This window comes from Cervus canadensis, chromosome 31 (genome assembly GCF_019320065.1).
Source record: "Cervus canadensis isolate Bull #8, Minnesota chromosome 31, ASM1932006v1, whole genome shotgun sequence".
In the NCBI taxonomy this organism is placed as follows: domain Eukaryota; kingdom Metazoa; phylum Chordata; class Mammalia; order Artiodactyla; family Cervidae; genus Cervus; species Cervus canadensis.
Window position 1 is genome coordinate 28,984,333 of NC_057416.1, and position 20,920 is coordinate 29,005,252.

General features: G+C 42.6%; 1 protein-coding gene and 1 pseudogene across 4 annotated transcripts in view; one reads left to right on the forward strand and one right to left on the reverse strand.

Moving 5' to 3' along the window:
- UNC5D (unc-5 netrin receptor D) overlaps nt 1-20,920 on the forward strand; it is a 603,713-nt gene that overhangs the window by 381,219 nt on the left and 201,574 nt on the right. For all 4 annotated transcript variants that reach the window (XM_043454535.1, XM_043454537.1, XM_043454536.1 and 1 more), the window contains exon 4: nt 1,612-1,715. In XM_043454535.1, coding sequence (XP_043310470.1) covers nt 1,612-1,715 — 104 coding nt within the window. The remainder of the gene's footprint in view (nt 1-1,611; nt 1,716-20,920) is intronic.
- On the reverse strand, nt 13,181-13,277 carry LOC122432670 (annotated as a pseudogene).

Here is a 20,920-nt window from a genome sequence, read left to right on the forward strand (position 1 = left end):
TCATTCCAGAGCTTATTCACATCCCCATAACTCATAGTTTTGTTATCAATTATGTGAACTTCCTCAAACTTGGAATTAGAAATCCTGAGTCGTAAAGACTGTGGCAATTTGCAGATCTGCAGTGACAATTTACAGATCTCTAATAGAAGGAAGCTTGGCTTTATGATTTGGGAGGACAGCAGAGAGACAGGAAAATAGATCCTGCCACCTGCCTTCAGTGTGAGTCCTTGTAAGATCCTTGGTTTCACATACACTCACGATGATCTCCAAGTAGACAGCCTAGCTGACAAAAGACATCAGTCGCCTCTGGGAGGGAAAACATGAAGAGTAAAATTCCAAAGAAAGTGAATACATGGATTGCTGGGCTTGTTATTCATGGCGTGTTTCTGACTTGCTAAAAGCAAGTTTAATGTATTTATACCGTTTATACAGATGTAACTGATTCTGAAGCTCTGCTCTTTACAGAGAACATATTTCATGTTATTGTAAGCACTAAAGAAAATTAAATCAATAAATCCACAGCCTGTAATTTGAGATCCTCGGTTGAAGAAAAATACATTGTCCGGGAGGGAGGGGGAGGTCTTGAGGAAGGCTTGTCAAACTGTCTTCACCCCACTATCCCAGGCTTTCAAATGACAGCAGAAATAAGCTTGTGAGGTTAAATTATCAAAGTGTTGTTGTGACACCTCCAAAAGAAGTAGAGGCCAACTCCCACTCTTGTTAATGAAGCATATGCTTAAGTAGAAAGCCATGCAAATGATAGTCTTTCTCTTTCTCAACTGTCCCCGTGTGTGTCCTTTTCCCTGAAAAAGATTTGTTAGTGAGTACTCAGAGACTAATGTCTGGACACACGGTAAATTCTTCCCCATCCCTGGCGTTGATATTCTCTGTGACCGCTGGCAAGCCAATTAACCCCTCCAAGGGTCACCCATCTACGTGTAAAAGGTTAATGGTGCAGCTTGTTTGCAAACAGCCTGGAGTCTTCCAAGAAAGACACTACTGGATGCCCAGTGTTGTTGCTGGACTGGAGGGCGTTGTATTTTTTAATTATATGTTTGGTTGGATAGGTTATAGATTTTGTTGTGGTTGAATGTTGCCTCTTCTCCCTAGTTACAAATAAAAGACTAATAGGTAATCACACCCTTATTACCATCTTCTAGAGCTCCCTAGAGGCGAAGGGAATGCAGAGGTTACAAATTAATAATGCATTCTTTAGTTAATAAAAAAAAAAAATCACGTGCACCTCAGCTGCATAATAGCTGTGGATGGCAATTTATTAGACCAAGTGTTTTATCAGATGCTAAGTAGATAATGCTAGCAAAGACTCATGAAGTAATGAGTTTTTTCTTTCCTGCTCTCCTAGTAAATCTTCTATCCATCATATCAGTAGAGAACATTAGGGACAGTTTGATTAAGGCTTATTTGAAATGTGTTTGTGAATATTCAGGAAAAGGATTCTTAGATTCTGTAACTCCTGAAACCAGGGTGGGTATGTGTGTGTGTGTGTGTGTCTAGATTGTGACATTAAGCTCACTGTTTTATCATCTTTGGAGCAAATGTGGATCTTCCTGGCCCCAGAGCAAAGTGTCATATCTTTCCCATTCTTTGCAGATTTACGGAAAAACTTTGAGCAAGACCCACAGGGAAGGGAGGTACCCATCGAAGGCATGATTGTGCTACACTGCCGGCCGCCGGAGGGAGTTCCTGCTGCGGAGGTAAGACCAGGCCAGTTCCCAAGAGCAGGGACTGAGTCCTCTGTGTTCACAGGAGACATAAGCCAGCCTGGGCCAGGCCTTCTCGCTGCCTGGACACAACCGCTGAAGATGGTGACGCGGCTGATGGAAATAAGCTGGAAGAGGAAATTGTCTCTCCTCTAATTTCTTAAGCTCTTGCCAGCCAATCTGGGTGGAAGTTGCTCTGTGCCCTTCCTGCTGGGGACCTCGGTGATGCAGGCGCACGCTCTGTGCTCTCCATCCGTCACCCTGGGCTCTCTGCTTTGTACGTTGGTTTCTAGATCCATCTAACAGGCAAAGTCAAGTGAGAAAAGTGTAGAAAGAAGGGGGTCGGGCTCCAGTGCCAAGTTTCACGGGTGTTTGCAATTTTCCTTCATTTGCTTACGAAACAGACATTGCTAGAGTATTTGTTATATTTTAGGCGCTGCTCTGGCGTGGGGAACACACAGTGTTGGAGGTCCCAGATCTCTGATCAGTTACCTGTTGTTCACAGTGAGGTGGTCGGAATCCAGAGTCGTCATAGTTTTTGCTCCTTGCTTGTTTTCTAGAAGCTTCTCTCATACGCTTAGACTATAATTGTCATTAATAACACACTGTGCTGATAAGGGATGGTGTTCTTTAAGTCACTGATAAAAGAGGTTCTGATAGGCTAGTAATATCGGTATTAAGATAATACTGTGGGGTCTATTCAGAAGTACAAAGATTGCTTGGTAAAGCCCTGTTTTGGGGTTGGCCAAAAACTTCATTCGGGTTTTCCTGTATAAGTGGATGGAAAAACCTGAACAAATGTTTTAGCCAACCCAGTACATATGCAAACGTAGGTCTGAGTCAAACAGTAGAGAGGCCAGCTGTGATTCTGCTCTGAGCAGCTAGGGGAAGGTCCTAAGAGTCGTGGTTTCCTCTTTGAGAAGTAGAGATATTAAAACAAGAGGAAACTTTGTTGTGCATTGCTGTGGGATTTTGCTTTTGGAAGGGCAGAGGAGTAAAAAGTATCAAGGGGGACTGAAAACAGACAGACTTGCTGATCCAGGCAAGAAGCCTGCAGGGTGGATTCTATTCAAAGCTCCCAAACTTCCCTGAAATGAAGTAAACGGACTTGAAAATTAAAGTGAACTCTCCATGCGTGATGTGAAATGATGAGAAAGGAAAATGCTTATTTTTAGATTTGTATTTAATGGGAAGCAAACACATATTTGATCTCCTTTGGCCACTGCCTTGTTCTGTACAGAGAGTGCCCTGGATTGCCGAGACGGGGAACAGGTGGCTGGGTGTTAGAGGGCCGGGTGAATGTCGGCATCATTGAGGACACCCCACGTGTTCCTGGGGGACTCACTCAGGTCCCAGGCGTTTGCTATAATCACACCATCTCTCATAACCAGGCTCCCTTCCAAGCCTGGGTCACTGTGTCAACTTTTAAGCACCAGAGAGAAGTGAAGATGGGCAGAAGGTCATGGTTTTATTATCTGTTCTGTGGGAACCGAACATTCTCTAGATGTCTAAAAATCAATTTTTACACCTAGAAGAGAGCTTAGATATTTACTTGGCATGGCCTTTCCATTTTAGGGGCAAGAAAACTGATACTCAGATCAATGACCCACCAAAGGTCTTGCACCCATTTAAGTCTTAACTCTGTTCAGTCTTCCCAAAGTTCCTCAGAACACTCAGAGAAAAGTCCTCTTTCATGCCTTGTGTGGTCCAGGATAATCTAGCCTGCTCTTACCTCTGGCCTCATCTGCTGTTGTTCAATTTCCAGCCCTGCTTGTAGCCACATTAGCCTCCTCACTCTTCAACAGCTGCACCAGCCATATGCCTGCCTCAGGACCTTTGCACATGCTGACCCCTCTGCTGGAACACTCTTCCCCAGTTACTCCATTGTTTCTTCCCTTCCTTCAGGGCTTGCTCAGAGACCTCCTGCTCAGTGAGACCTGTTAAGGGCACTCTGATGACAATGTTGCTTCCTTACCCTACATGTATACTTTCAAGCCCCTTTCTCTGCATGTATTAACTCTTTAGCTCTTAGCACAACCATACTGTATTTATTCAACTTACTTTCTATTAGAGTTTAAGCTATACAAGGAGAATTTTGTTTGTTTGGCCATACTACACGGAATCTGTTTGACCAGGGATCAAACCTGGCGTCCTTTGCTTTAGAAGCACAGAGTCTTAAAATCACTGAACCTCCATGGAAGTCCGACGTTTATTTTTTTATCGCTTTATCCCCAGAACAGAAAAGAGTGCTTTTCACATCCAGGTGTCCAATAAATATCTGTTGAATATGAATGAAAAGTAGTTTCCTGCTTTTATCCCTGAATATTGGAGGTAGTACTAGGACTCAGCCCAGACAAAACTGTGAAATACACTAGACTCTTATTTTCGTTTTTTCTCCTGAGTGTTAGAAAATGGGTATAAGTCATTCTTCACTTGGTCTTTGAAGACACAAGTAAAAATAAAGAACAGAGACGAGAAAGGTAAGCAATGTGTAGCCTGGTAGGGTAAGAACCAAAAGGGAAAATATGCCTTGATATATAAAAGTGTCCATGAGTTTGTACACGTGCACACACACACATTGAAGTGTCTTCCCAGAGAGCTCAGGGATTTAGGAATTATAAGGACTCCAAGGCTCTTTGGGGCCATGGTTGGGAGGGAGGATTCTTGTTGAGAAAGCATTAGCCTCTAGGAAGCAAGCAGCATTCCTAGCTGGTCAACTGTGGGGTTGGCCAAAAGATTCATTCAGATTTTCCATACCATTTGGAAAAACCCAAATTAATCTTTTGGCCAATTCAATACCTGGGAAAGGCTGAACTTGGGTTGAATTTGGAAGCAGCTCTTGAAACATCCGTCCACCTTTCTTGCCCCAACACTGTCCTTGAAAGGAAATGAGTTGTCTTTATTGGCTCAGTTCCTTTTTCCATCTTTATATGTTTCTTTTTTTTATTTGTTATTGGAGTATAGGGCTTCCCAGGAGGCTCCGTGGTAAAGATTCTGCCTGCCAATGCAGGAGACACAGGAGATGCGGGTTTGATCCCCGAGTAGGGAAGATACCCTGAAAAAGAGAATGGCAACCCACTCCAGTATTCTTGTCTGGAGAATCCCATGGACAGAGGAGCCTGGTGGACTACCGTCCATGGGTTCGCAAAGAGCAGGACACGACTCAGCACGCATGCATAGTGGCTTTACGATGTTGTATTACTTTTTGCTATATCACAAATACCTCTTGAGCTATTAGATGGTAAAGAATCTGCCTGCAATACAGGAAACCTGGGCTTGATCCCTGGGTTGGAAAGATCCCCTGGAGAAGGGCATGGCAACCCACTCCAGTATTCCTGCCTAGAGAATTCCCATAAACAGAGGAGCCTGGTAGGCTACAATCCATGGGGACACAGTTGGACACAGCTGGGCAACTAAGCACGTGTGTGTGTGTGTGTATTTATATATGTCCCCTTTCTCTTGGGCCTCCCTCCTCCCCTGTCACTCCCCACCCCATTCTGATGTGATTTTCAGCTGTAACCACAGGAACCGAACAGTATGTGAAAAACTCCCAGTAGTCACACACCCTGATGTCAATGCAAACAGTATTTGGGAGAGTTCTTGGCCAGGGGAAGAAGGAACACAATAAGTACAGACTTCTCAGTAAGAAAGTGTATTTTCTTTTCTGGTGCTTCCCCTCCTGCCAGATTTCTACACTGGTAGGTATTTACTTCCTGGATTAGTTTCCTGGGGCTGCTGTGACAACTGACTACATGCTGGGACTTCAAACAGTCAAACTGAATTCTCTCACAGTTCTGGAGGCGAGAAGTCTGAAGTAGGGTGCAGGCAGGGTTAGTTTTCCTGGGGGCTCTGGAAAATGAGCTTGTCTCTTAGATTCTGGTGGTTTCTGACAATCCTTGCTGCCCTTGGTGTGTAGATACATCACTACAGACTCTGCCTCCATCTTCAAATAGGTGTTATTCTCTCTGTATCTTTTTTATCACTTTCTTTTTTAATATTTGTTTATTTGACTGTACAGAGTCTTAGATGCAGCATCAGGACCTCTGATTTTGGTGGTGGTATGGGAGATTTTTGGGGATCTTTAGTTGTGTCATGCAAACTCTTAGGTGGGGCATGTGGAATCTAGTTCAACACTGAGGATCAAACCCGGGCCCCCTGCGTTGGGAGCATGGAGTCTTAGCCACTGGACCACCAGGGAAGTCTCTCTCTCTCTCTCTTTTCGATATGTGTGAATTTTCCTCTTATAAGAACATGAATCACTGGATGAGGGTCAACCTCAATCCAGTAATGCCTTGTGTTAATCTTCTTGGTCACAGTACCGCTACAATGACCCTATTTCCAAATAAGGTCACATGCACAGGTTATGTGTGGGCTTGAAATTTGGAGAGGGGGGCCACTTTTGAACTCAGTCCACTTCCCACTCCCCCTTGACATATTAATACTCTTTTATTTTTAAGCACATAGGCGTCATTAGAAATAAATTTCAGAGCCAGGCTGGCTGAAAGAGGGCCATTTCAAGGAACAGCTGTGACTGTAGTTTGGTTTAAAACAGAAATTCTGAGCTGAAGAGGGGAAGCTTTGTTTTCTTCCTTTTGTATTATGGATGAATATGGAGAATGTTTCAGCTGCACTGTGGATTAATGGCTGGTGTGGGGCCCTAACAAGCTTTTATAGCATCTTCTTAAGGTGGGAAAGCATCTGAGTTCCAAACACTTGGGTTACTTTGAAATTTCACTTATTTATGAGATGGATACTACCTATATCTGTGCACTGATATTTATAGCTCTATAGTTTCAGCAATAGCTTACACACTAGTTATTACCACCAACATTTGTGTTTTTGTTGATGTGCAGGTCAATCTAGAGAAGAAAGCTGTGAGAGAGATGGATACAGATAGGGAAGGAAGGTGAAGATGTTCATACCTTCCGTGGTCAGGGTCTCTTGGTGAGGTCGGGAGGGGAATGTCTGCCAGTGCCTGTCATGGGGCCTTCAGATTGCAGAGTATTTTTGTGCTTACTGACCTCTTAGTCATGTGAGTATCCTAATGTTAATGACTCTTCAGAATGGCGGTAACCGGAAACTGTGCTTGGAAATTGATCAGTTACGTAATCATCACTGTGAAATATCATCAGTCAAAGTTACCTTCTCTGAGCAGGATATATTCCACCCACTCCACTGCACCACTGGTTCCCATCTTGCCCACCTCCTGTGGGGCCCCAGAGGTCATCACTAGAAGGAGTTGTGACTGGTGGGTCCAGTCACAGCTGGTGATTGGTCCAGGCACAACCAGCTGATGTACCAGCTGGTTTTGTCGTGCGGTGGAATAGGAGGTCTCCTGCTTGGCACATTGAAAGGAACCTTGGGAGCAAGTCTTATTTTCACAAGACACCCCTGTCTTCTCTCTGTAAGATAGAATATACTTGGCAACTAACTCCATCTAGATGACCAGACAAGGTGCTTTGCGTAAGAGTAGAAAGAGTGCCTCTGTGTGCCAGGCACTGTGTTAACTAGTCTTTTCTGCTTTTAATTTAATTTGCAGAAGATGGCTAGGAGATGCTGGAAAGCTCTTGGTAGTCTCATGTCCATCTTACAGGAACTTGTCCAAGCTTTCGGATCAAGGAGTCAGACAAACCTTAAAGCTTAGACTTTTCCTCTCTGTGCTACTTGGTGTTTCTTAGTGAGATGGTAGGGTTGGTTAGCTTCTGCAACGCCTTTTTGGAAGCTTGGGACCCCTAGGCCAGTAATAACATATCTTTTTGTTCTGCTGCCTGACAGTCTACCCTGAGAAATAGCTTTTTTCTTTGAAATCTCTTCCAGGTGATATGCTAATCCTAAAGTTTTTGTAATTGCTGTGTTTCTTCATTTGAAATAGGTCATCTGGCGATAAAACTTATGAACACTGAGGGAATAGAGACTCTGGGGGCCAGGCAGTCCTGGAGCCCCTATGCTCCCAGGGACCAGGAGCCTGGGTTGGATGCGGTCTTAGGAAACAGGAAGTACTGAACGTCTTCAGTTGCGGAGAGGGTGCCTCGGAGGGGAAGGAAAGGGGGCATATGAAGAGGAGAGAATACAGGTAGTCTCCACCCTTATTAAACTCTCCCCACATTTGGCCACGACCCCAAAAGATCTCATTGTCATAAAGGGCCCCGGTTGTATCCTCATAAGTGCATAATGATGTCTGTATCACCGGGTTCTCTCTCCTGGGATATAGTCGTGGAGTCTGGAAATGGTAGAGAACTGAGGATTCTTAGTGTGGCATAATGGAGGGAAAGTAAGAATTTTGGAGTCAAACTGTGGCCCGACCCTGACTAGCACCTCCTAACACTATGACCTGTGGCAAATACTGGCCACCCTGAACCTCGGAGTCCTCATCTGAAAATAGGAACAATGCTTTTCCTGTAGGATTGCTCCAGCCAAAGACGAAGAAAACCCAAGAATATGCAAGACATCTAGCACAGTTTCTAATACTAAATAAATAGTAGAGAGGATTGTGGCTTCAGTTCTTCCTTCTCATTTTCTTCTTTTATAAAGCATCGTGAACGTTGCTTCTCAGAGGAAGATGTAGGGTTCCATTACAGTTGAAGATACAGATTGAAATTGAAAATGCTTGAGATTTGTAACACACTTTCAGCCCCATGGAGAAGGATGCTGCTAGGACCACCCCCTCCTCTCCCTGGGCAGCCCATGAGATCTTCCTCCTAGCCTGTGCCTTTTTCATGCCTTTCAAGTTCATCAGAGGATGAAGGCACAAGAATGCTTCCTGCCTTTCTCTCTTGTTATCTAGTACATATAATCTTTTATGGGCTTCCCTGGTGGCTCAGTGGTAAAGAATCTGCTGATGAATGCAGGAGATAAGGTTTCCATCCCTGGGTCAGGAAGACCCCTGGAGAAGGAAACAGCAGCACAGTCCAGTATTCTTGTCTGGAGAAACCCATAGAAAGAGGAGCCTGGCAGGCTGCAATCCATGGAGTCAAAAAAAGAGTTGGACATAACTTAGCATCTGAGCGCACACAATCTAGTGCGTGGAGGAAATAAATGGTTATTTTGCTTATTTGCAGAAGCTGGTAACTATCTGTGGTTTTACCGTATCCCTTGGAGAATCTTATGAATGGCATTCAGTTCAGTTCCATCACTCAGTCGTGTCCGACTCTTTGTGACCCCATGGACTGCAGCATGCGAGGCTTCCCTGTCCATCACCAACTCCCAGAGCTTACTCAAACTCATGTCCATCAAGTCAGTGATTCCGTCCAACCATCTCGTCTTCTGTCATCCCCTTCTCCTCCCACCTTCAATATTTCCCAGCATCAGGGTCTTTTCCAGTGAGTCAGTTCTTTGCATCAGGTGGCCAAATTATTGGAGTTTCGGCTTCAACAACAGTCCTTCCAATGAACACCCAGGACTGATCTCCTTCAGGATGGACTGGTTGGATCTCCTTGCAGTCCAAGGGACTCTCAAGAGTCTTCTCCAACACCACAGTTCAAAAGCATCAATTCTTTGGCACTCAGCTTTCTTTATAGTCCAACTTTCACATCCATACATGACTACTGGAAAATCCATAGCCTTGACTAGACGGACCTTTGTTGACAAAGTAATGTCTCTGTTTTTTAATAAGCTGTCTATGTTAGTCATAGCTTTTCTTCCAAGGAGCAAGCGTCTTTTAATTTTATGGCAGCAGTCACCATCTGCAGTGATTTTCAGTTCAATTCAGTTCAGTCGCTCAGTTGTGTCCGACTCTTTGTGACCGCATGGATCGCAGCACACCAGGCCTCCCTGTCCATCACCAACTCCCGGAGTTTACTCAAACTCATGTCCATCGAGTTGGTGATGCCATCCAGCCATCTCATCCTCTGTCGTCCCCTTCTCCTCCTGCCCTCAGTCCCTCCCAGCATCAGGGTCTTTTCCAATGAGTCAACTCTTTGCATGAGGTGGCCAAAGTATTGGAGTTTCAGCAGTGATTTTGGACCTCCCCCCAGAATAAATTCTCTACCGTTTCCATTGTTTCCCCATCTATTTGCCATTAAGTGATGGGACTGGATGCCATGATCTACATTGTCTGAATATTGAATTTTAAGCCAACTTTTTCACTCTCTTTCACTTTCGTCAAGAGATTCTTTAGTTCTTCTTCGCGGTTGGATAAGGGTGGTGTCATCTGCATATCTGTGTCTCTGAGAAATGTTCATATTTCTCCCAGCGATCTTGATTCCAGCATGTACCTTATCCAAGCCCGACATTTCACATGATGTACTCTGAAAATAAGTTAAATAAGCAGAGTTACAATATACAGCCTTGACATACTCCTTCCCCAATTTGGAACCAGTCTGTTGTTCCATGTCCGGTTCTAACGGTTTTTTCTTGACCTGGATACAGATTTCTCAGGAGGAAGGTCAGGTGGTCTGATATTCTCGTCTCTTTAAGAATTTTCCACAGTTTGTTGCGATTCACACAGTCAAAGGCTTTGGCGTAGTCAATAAAGCAGAAGTAGATGTGTTTCTTGAACTCTCTTGCTTTTCGATGATCCAACAGATGTTGGCAATTGATCTCTGGCTCCTCTGCCTTTTGTAAACCTGACTTGAACATCTGGAAGTTCATGGTTCACATAATGTTGAAGCCTGGCTTAGAGAATTTTAAGCATTACTTTGCCAGAGTGTGAGATGAGTGCAATTGTGTGGTCGTTTGAACATTCTTTGGCATTGCCTTTCTTTGGGACTGGAATGAAAACTGACCTTTTCCAGTCCTGTGGCCACTGCTGAGTTTTCCAAATTTGCTGGCATGTTGAGTGCAGCACTTTAACAGCATCATCTTTAGTATTTGAAATAGCTCAACTGGAATTCCATCACCTGCACTAGGTTTGTTCATAGTGATGCTTCATAAGTCCCACTTGACTTACATTCCAGGATGTCTGGCTCTAGGTGAGTGATCACACCATTGTGGCTATCTGGGTCATGAAGATCTTTTTTTATATAATTCTTCTGGGTATTGTTGCCACCTCTTCTTAATACCTTCTGCTTCTGTTAGGTCCATACTATTTCTGTCCTTTATTGTGCCTATCTTTGCATGAAATATTCCCTTGGTATCTCTAATTTTCTTGAAGAGATCTCTAATCTTTCCCATTCTATTGTTTTCCTCTATTTTTTTGCACTGATTACTGAGGAGGGCTTTCTTATCTCTCCTTGCTATTCTTTGGAACTCTGCATTCAAATGGGTATATCTTTCCTTTTCTCCTTTGCCTTTAGCTTCTCTTCTTTTCACAGCTATTTATAAGGCCTCCTCACACAACCATTTTGCCTTTTTGCATTTCTTTTTCTTGGGGATGGTCTTGATCACTGCCTCCTGTACAATGTCACAAACCTCCGTCCATAGTTCTTCAGGCACTCTGTCTATCAGATCTAATCCCTTGAATCTATTTGTCACTTCCACTGTATAATCAGAAGGGATTTGATTTAGATCATACCTGCATGGTCTAGTGGTTTTCCCTTTCTTTAATTTAAGTCTGAATTTGGCTATAAAGAGTTCATGATCTGAGCCACAGTCAGCTCCCAGTCTTTTTGTTTGCTGACTGTATAGAGCTTCTCCATTTTTGACTGCCAAGAATATAATCATTTTGATTTCGGTATTGACCATCTGGTGATGTCCATGTGTAGAGTCTTCTCTTGTGTTGTTGGGGGAGGGTATTTACTATGACCAGTGTGTTCTCTTGGCAAAACTCTGTTAGCCTTTGCCCTGCTTCATTTTGTACTCCAAGGCCAAATTTGCCTGTTACTCCAGGTATCTCTTGACTTCCGACTTTTGCATTTCAGTCCCCTATAATGAAAAGGGACATCTTTTTTGGGTGTTAGTTCTCAAAGGTCTTGTAGATCTTCATAGAGCTGTTCAACTTCAGCTTCTTCAGCATTACTGGTTGGGGAACTATGAAACTATGAGCCATGCCATGTAGGGACACCCAAGATGGACGGGTCATGGTGGAGAGGTCTGACAAAACGTGGTCCACTGGAGAAGGGAATGGCAAACCACTTCAGTATTATTGCCTTGAGAACCCCATGAACAGTATGAAAAGGAAAAAAGATAGGACACTGAAAGATAAACTTCCCAGGTCAGTAGATGCCCAATATGCTACTGGAGATCAGTGGAAAAAAACTCCAGAAAGAATGAAGAGACGGAGCCAAAGCAAAAACAACACCCAGTTGTGGATGTGACTGGTGATGGAAGTAAAGTCTAATGCTGTAAAGAGCAATCTTGCATAAGAACCTGGAATGGTAGGTCCATGAATCAAAGTAATTTGGAAGTGGTCAAACAGATGGCAAGAGTGAACATCAACATCTTAGGAATCCGTGAAACAGATGGCAAGAGTGAACATCAACATCTTAGGAATCCGTGAACTAAAATGGACTGGAATGGGTGAATTTAACTCAGATGACCATTATATCTACCTCTGTGGGTAAGAATCCCTTAGAAGAAATGGAGTAGCCCTTATAAGCAACAAAAGAGTCTGAAATGCAGTACTTGGATGCAATCTCAAAAATGACAGAATGATCTCTGTTTGTTTCCAAGGCAAACCATTCAGTATCACAGTAATCTAAGTCTATGCCCCAATGAGTATTGAATGGAATTTTGTTACTAAAAACATTTTGGTATATAAACTTCTTTTTTTATCACCCAAAGTCCATAGTTACATTAGGGTTCCATTTTAGTGTTTTACATTCAGTGGATTTGGACAAATTAATAATGACATTTATACATCATTGTGCTTCCCAGGTGTCACTAGTGGTAAAGAACCTGCCTGACAATGCAGAAGACATTAAGAGACTTAGGTTCCACCCCTGGGTCGGGCAGATCCCCTGGAGGAGGGCGGTGTCAACCCACTCCAGTATTCTTGCCTGGAGAATTCCCATGGACAGGGGATTCTGGCAGGCTACAGTCCATAGGGTCACAAAGAGCTGGACGGGACTGAAGCAACTCAGCACACACGCATGCGTGTATCCACCTTTATAGTATCATAGGGTCATTTCACTGCTCTGAAAATCCTCTGTGCTCCTTCTGTTCATCCCTCTCTCCCCACAACGTCTGGTTTTTTTTTTAACTGTCTTCATGGTTTTTCCTTTTACAGAATGTCATATAGTTGAAATCATACAGCATGTAGCCTTTTCAGGTTGGTGTCTCTCACTTAGTAATATGTGTTTGGGCTTCCCCCACGTCTTTTCATGACTTAATAGCTTATTTCTTTTGTAGCACTGGATGACATTCCATTGTTTGGATGTATCTGGTTTATTTATTCATTCACCTACTGAAGGACATCAAGGTTGTTTCCAAAATTTGGTAATTCTGAATAAAGCTGATATAAATATTCATGTTTGGTTTTTTGAGTGGCTGTAAATTTTCAGCTTATTTGGGTAAACGTCAAGGAGTATTACTGCTGGATCATGTGCTGAAAGTGTGTTTCGTTTTGTAGGAAGCTTCCAAACAAAAATATGTATTGCTTCATGAACTCGTGTGTCATTGTTACACAGGGCCATGCTAATCTTCTCTGAATCATTTCAGTTTTAGTATGCATGCATGCATGCTAAGTCACTTCAGTTGTGTCTGACGTTTTGCAACGCTATGGACTGTAGCCTGCCAGACTTCTCTGTCCATGGGGATTCTCCAGGCAAGAATCCTGAAGTGGGTTGTCATGCCCTCCCCCAGGGGATCTGCCCAACACGGGGATCGAACCTGCGTCTCTTAGGTCTCTTGCGTTGGCAGGTACCACTAGTGCTACCTCCAAAGCAAGCGTGGTTTGTAAACTTGAAGGCACTCACCAGGCAGCAGACATAGGTTTAAATGAAATAATTAGTTGTACGCTTTTCTGAAAATACCTGAAATGTGAACGGATGATAATTCAGCGTTTTCTAAATGCCATGAGCTCATCCCGTTGTGAGATGTATTAGAATGCATTTGTCACTACAGTTGCTTTTAACCTCAACCTTAGGGCAGTTCTAACTAAAGATGACCGCTTTTTAGTGTTTGACACCGTTGTTTAGCTAAAACCAATTTGCTCCTTTCAAAACAATTCGTTATCCCACACTGCACTTTTTTATACTCCCCGATTAAATGCAAAATCTATCTTTCATAAAAGTTAGAAATTATGTCCAATGAAAATCCGACATTTTAATGGTTTTCCACAGATTAAAATTGTAGAGTTCTCAATAAACCCTGATTTACTGATGTTGGTTGTAAAATGGTTATTGCTGTTAATAAAGCCTGTAAATCTTAACAGGTTATATTTGCCTTGGACAATAAAACTTGCCATAAAGGCTTAGTGTCTAAGGCTAATTCTGCACACATCAAGGTAAACAACCTCCTCAAAATAATTCAATGTCTGAGAATTAAAAGCCCAAAGCCAAGGAACTAACAGATTGTAGCCTTGAGCCACTGCATGCTGGGCAATCTTATTGTTTTTATGTCACCGAGGAATCAAGATGGTGCTAGAATTAGAAAGGTCAAGGTCAAGGGGCCATGTCTTGGCTATTATGGATATTGCTGCCGTGAATATGGGGATGCTTGTACGTTTTTGCATTATAGTTTTCTCCAGATATATTGGAGTGAGTGAGATTGCTGGATCGTATGGCACCTCTATTTACTTTTGGAGAACCTCCATGCTGTTTTACATGGTGAATGGATTACATATGTACAACAGACTACTACTCAGCCATAAAAAAGAGTGAAATAATGCCATTGGCAGCAACTTGGATGGATCTAGAGATGATCATACTAAGTGAAGATGTGATATCACTTATATGTGGAATCTAAAATATGACACAAATGAATTTTATCTACAGAACAGAAAGTGACTCACAGACATAGAGAACAGACCTGTGGTTGCCGTGGGGGAGGGAAGGATTGGGAGCTTGGGATTTGCAGATGCAAACTATTACATTTAGAATGGATAAACAACTACTGCATAGTACAGGAAGCTATATTCAGTGTCCTGTGATAAACAATAATGGAAAAGAACATGAAAAAAGAATACACGTGTGTGTGTGTATATTATCACTTTGTTATAAAGCAGAAATCAATTATACTTCCAATTAAAAAAAATAATTAGAAAAAAAGGTCAAGGGCCGTAGTCAGTGAAGTGTATTTGGAGAATCTCCCCTTCTCTCTGTTGACTGATCAGTAGGTTGGCCTGCTTGTGTAACAAGGTGAGGTCCCAGGAACAGAATGAAAGAATGCACTTTTTGTCTTATAAAGGATGTCAGAGTCACACCTGTGTTTGAAGCCAAATTACTGGTGAGGGTTGGGGCAGGAGGGTGGATTTAGGGAAAGTGTTAGTTACTCAGTCATGTCCGACTCTTTGGGACCCTGTAGACTATAGCCCACCAGGCTCCTCTGTCCATGGAATTCTCCAGGCAAGAAGACTGGAGTGGGTTGCCATCTCCTTCTCCAGAGGGAGTAAGGGAAAGGAGGTCGTTTTTTCCTTCCAGATGCCCACGTGGAAATCAAAGGTTTTTAAAGAAGCTCTGTTAGTCTTGGTAAACTTGATGAACATTTGTCCTGCTTTCTTATGTTTAGGGAATTTCTTTTAAAGTCTCACCTCCCTAAGGTAAAAGCTGAAAAGCATATTTTCTAGTCTTTGTGGTTAGGCCCACTCGTCGGGTGTTCTCACCCAAGGTGGGATGGAGAATTGAGCAACGTGATGAGGTACTGGTATGGACATCCCTCTCTGGAGAGGATGGCGGTGGAGATGCCTGCCAGCAGAATTGGCGAGTCTTATAGTTGGGAGTCATGTCAATGTCATGAGTTTTAAACTGCGAGGACGCTGCCCAGTGACTCCCCCTTTCCCTATGATGTGGTTGCTCATTGTTCTGTTTGGCTGCCCGTTATGTATCTTTGACTTTACTGGAGACTCTGGACACTTCTGTGTGTGTGTGTGTCTGTGTATGTGAGTCGCTTCAATCATGTCTGACTCTTTGGGACCCTATGGACTGTAGCCGGCCAGGCTCCTCTGTCCATGGGGATTCTCCAGGCAAGAATACTGCAGTGGGTTGCCATGCCTACCTCCAGGTGTGTCTGTGGCACAATCGTAATCACGTTTGGCTTTTAACCTAGAGGTTTGTGGTTCGAGCCCACCCAGGGACATTTCCTAACCTTCTGGGCTTCCCTTGTGGCTCAACTGGTAAAGAATCTGCCTGCAATGTGGGAGACCTGGGTTTGATCGCTGGGTTGGGAAGATGCCCTGGAGAAGGGAAAGGCTACCCACTCCAGTTTTCTGGCCTGGAGAATTCCATGGACTATATATAGTCCATGGGGTCACAAAGAGTCAGACATGACTGAGTGACTTCCACTTCACTTCACTTCTTCCTGGGAATCTGCCTGACCCAGGGATTGAACCTGCATCTCTTAGGTCTCTTGCATTGGCAGGCAGATTCTTTAAAACTAGTGCCACCTGGGAAGCCCTGGAAGAACTTTATTAGAGATATAATCTTTAATAAAGTCCTTTTCTACCTCAACAAGCCAGAGCAGAGTTGGTTGCTTGCAATGAAGAATTGTGAGTATGACTCTATGGGTGCCCTCTCTTACTGCTTCAAGGATGCCTTTGATGAGTACCTGAAAGTGTCCCTTAGAACCAAGCAAGTCACAATGAGCTAAAGGCTCTTTGAGGGCTGTTGATCTTTTTTTTAATCTGTAAAATCAGGAAGGGGGCTGGAAACTCCTAAGGCCCCTTTTGCATCTCCAATTATTCCTGTTGTATAAATAGTAAAATCTGCATACTATCAGATTTGTTTTAATAACTCTGTTAGACTGGTGCAGACAGTTTTTAAGTCAGAAGCCCTTTTCCCTTCTCCCCTGTGAGGATAGTCTTAATGAAAGGTTCATTTATTTCAAATTTGTTCATTGCCATAAAACCCAGGAGAGAATCTTATGACATTGAACTGTTTCGTACAAGAATCACTAGACTACTGTGTTTAACCTCAATCAAACAGACTAGGAAATGAGGATTTTATTTTTAAAAAAATTCTTAATAATCCACTGGAGAAACATTGAGATGCCCAAGTTCTGAAGCGGTGGACCTTAGGTATAAATAATTAATTTGGTGCAACCAAAGCAGAGAGAGAATGTCTAATAGTCCAGATAAACTTTGCTTTGAGGAGACTGACAATGAAGACCTTTGCAGAAAGCGACATTTGATTAGAATGTATAATATTGTAATAGAAACCTAATGGACTCTTAGAAAAGGGAATGTTGAATTGGTTAAATACTAGTAATTAAGTGCCAGTAAATTACTTCTCTAAAAACATTCCTGTAAAAAGAAATTTGCTATCGTAAGAAAGATGGGAAAATGAGGTTAGTATAAGTTATTTAAAAAGTGAATGTCTGCAGCCCGAATACCCTCATCATTAATACGGGTCCTTAAGTCAATCTTATTAATGGACTGACTTTTACCACAGCCTTATCTGAGAAGTTCTGGTTCCTCACTGAGGAAGAAAAGAAGCCATCTAAAGCTCCTGATTCATATTTCTTTTCTTTTTTTTTTTCTTGTTTTGTATTCCAGGAGGGGGTGAAATATGGAAGATAGAACTACATTTTTCAAAACCAAGGGTAGAGACCCATGATGAAGTGACAAAGGCGGTGTCTTGCCTCTTTTCCTTTTTCTGCATTCTTCTAAGTCAGCCCTACACACTCAGCTTCCTTTCTTTCTTACTACTTTCTGGCTGTATTATTTACAGCCCCATCTCTGTGTTCCCCCATTTTTCTTTGTCTGGAAGGTCCTTGACATCCCCATCTATCTGCCCTTTACACAGTCTGGGAGAAGCTCTTTTAACCTAGCAAAGTCAGACTTCCTCCCTGGCCATCCCAGGTGACACTGACTTTGCTTTCTTAGAAATATCTGCTTTAATCAGTGTGGCCTGGTTAAGTTAAGGGCTGCAGTTTCTCCTTTCCTCTAAACACTTTTGATTTTTTAATGTTTATTGGCATATTGTTGATTTACAATGTTGTGTTAGTTTCAGGTATATAGCCAGGTGAATTAGTTATACACATATCCACTCGTTTTTAGGTTCTTTTCCAACACAGGTCATTGCATAGTGTTGAGTAGAGTTCCCTGTACTACACAGCAGGTTCTTATTAATTGTCTGTTTTATGTATAGTAGTGTGTATGTTTATAAGCATAACGCTGTGAACATTTTTTGTTTGTTTGTTTCTCTTTCTTGCCCTACTTCTTGTATTAACGTCTTATGACCTTATGTCATATTTCCTTGAGCCAACTCCCTTCAGGATAGGAAATGCAAATGATGCTTTTCAGTATCCTTTTATACTCTACCCCTCCCAGCCCCATCCTCCCACTCCCCTCACCCTTACCTTAGCAGATAACACTCGGCTTCTGGGAATAGTCTGGAAGCCTCTGTGACTTAGTGGATGAATATTCACACGACTGCTTTTTGGTATGTGTATGTGTGTGCTAAGTCGCTTCAGTTATGTTAGACTCTTTGCCACCCAAAGCTTCAAGCCCACCAGGCTTCTCTGTCTATGGGATTTCCCAGGCAAGAATACGGGAGTCGGTTGCCATGCCCTCCTCTAGGGGAATCTTCCCAACCCAGGGATTGAACCTGCATCTCCTATTGCTCCTGCATTGCAGGCAGATTCTTTACCGCTGAGCCTCTGGGGAAGCTCTTTGATATACATAATAATAAACTCTTAAATTCAAATGATCACTTTCAAATTTACAAAGATATTTCACGTATATTGACTCATTTGATCCTTAAAGCTACTATCTGTGGGAAGGCAAATACAGGAATATCTCTGTTTTATGGAATCGTTGATTCTGTGCATAATTTCATGGAAAAACTACTCTATCGCCAACATTCATTATATATGCACTCAATGCCAGGTACTCGTCACTAAATCCTTCCAGCAACTTTCTGGGATAGGTGACAGTTACATGCCAGTGGTATAAATAAAGAAACCGAGGCACAGAATGATTAAACAGCTTACTGAATGAGTAAGCCACTCATTGAATCCGGAAAGCCTGGATGCTGAGGCTGTTCTCTCTCTCTTTTTTTTTTTTTTTCATTTATTTTTATTAGTTGGAGGCTAATTACTTTACAATATTGTAGTGGTTTTTGTCATACATTGACATGAATCAGCCATGGATTTACATGTATTCCCCATCCCGATCCCCCTTCCCACCTCCCTCTCCACCCGATTCCCCTGGGTCTTCCCAGTGCACCAGGCCCGAGCACTTGTCTCATGCATCCCACCTGGGCTGGTGATCTGTTTCACCATAGATAATATACATGTTTGATGCTGTTCCCTCGAAACATCCCACCCTTGCCTTCTCCCACAGCAGCAGATGAATGGATAAGGAAGCTGTGGTACATATACACCATGGAATATTACTCAGCCATTAAAAAGAATTCATTTGAATCAGTTCTAATGAGATGGATGAAACTGGAGCCCATTATACAGAGTGAAGTAAGCCAGAAAGATAAAGACCAATACAGCATACTAACGCATATATATGGAATTTAGAAAGATGGTAACGATAACCCTATATGCAAAACAGAAAAAGAGGCTGTTCTCTTAAACTCAACCTGATGAAGCTTCTTTATTTGCTGGACGTTGTATGCTGAGCATGAGCTGAGTAAGATAAGAAGGCTGTCGTTTTCTCACCCACCATCTTATTTCATGCATGTGCTACTAAAAGTATGAATGCAAGATTAAGACATATGTGAACCTGTATGTGTATGTGCATACATGCCAGCCTTCTACTTTTTCTTTTCCTCCATTTCTGTTTTTTTTTAAATTTATTTCATTGAAGTATAATTGATTTACAACGTTGTGTTACTTTCTGCGGTACAGATGGTGGTTTCATGTATATACATATATGTGTACCATAGATATATTCTTTTTCATATTCTTTTCCATTATGGTTTATCACCGGATATTGAAGGATATCCCTGTGCTCCACACCAGGACCTTGAGGTTTATTCATCCTAAATATAATAGTTTTGCACCTGCTTTTCTCAAACCCCCGCTTTATCCCTCCCTCACCGCCTTCCTCTTGGCAACCACAAATCTATTCTTCATGTCTGTGAGTCTGTTTCATAGATAGGTTCATTCATGTCATGTTTTAGATTACACGTCTAAGTGACATCATATGGTTTCCTCCATTTCTTTACTCTTGACTATGATTCCATGGCTGAGTCTTACTATTCCCCCACTGCAGTGAAACTCTATCATTCAATGGCCTTGAAATCTGCCCTGTTTTCAAGATCCAGGGGGGCACTGGCAGAGTTGCTCAGTGCCAGTAACCACTTAGAATAAACTTTGAATGGAGAAGCAGTTGACAAAATATCTCTTTATCCTCCTCCCTCTCTTCCCCTCTTTCTTTTTTCCCCCGGGTGGGAAATTGCATCCTTTATCCTTTCAGAATTTTCATAGTATGCTTAAGGTTTCTCAAATTGGGAGAGGAAGCAAATGGATCAAGAGGGAAGGCAGTTTGGAGGGAAACAGGAGAAGGTCAGCAGTTAATCAATCGATAGTAAACTCTGAAAGGAAAGCACAGACACAAAGGAAATGCGTGATTTCTGAGTTAACAGAATGAAGGTGTGGAGCGATTTCTCTATCCTTCGCCTTCTTATGCAGTTGAGCAGCCATAAACAGTCTTTATATCTTGAATTATGCAGAAGTAAAAGCAGTTTGGGAGGCTTCCCCATAAAGAGCTGCAGTTCTGTAATTCAGCAGTAATGCTCCACGGGCATGAATCAAGAGCTCCGTCCCCATCCTGCTGAGACAGCATGGATTTTAATGCTTCTCTGAAGCATGCCACACGCCAGGCTGACTCACTTAGCCAATGTAGACTGCCTTTGTTTTTTAGGCAGAACTTTTTCAAATGTCAAACAGAAACCACCAACCACAGCCATCACAGCTTCTCCTGGAACTCTTTTGCCATGATTCCCAAATCCTAATTGTCATCTGGTCTCTTGGAGGAGAGAGCCAAGGGGTCTCTTTCTTTAGAGAAATGCCACCATCTCTAATACCTTTTGTTTTTTGTATTAATTTTTTATTGGAGTAAAGTGGCTTTACAATGCTGCGTTAGTTTCTCGCCATGCAGCAAAGTACATCAGCTATGTGTATACATATATCCTCTCATTTTTAGATTTCCTTCCCAGTGGAGTCACCACAGAACATCAGGCAGAGTTCCCTGTGCTATAGAGCCCATTCTC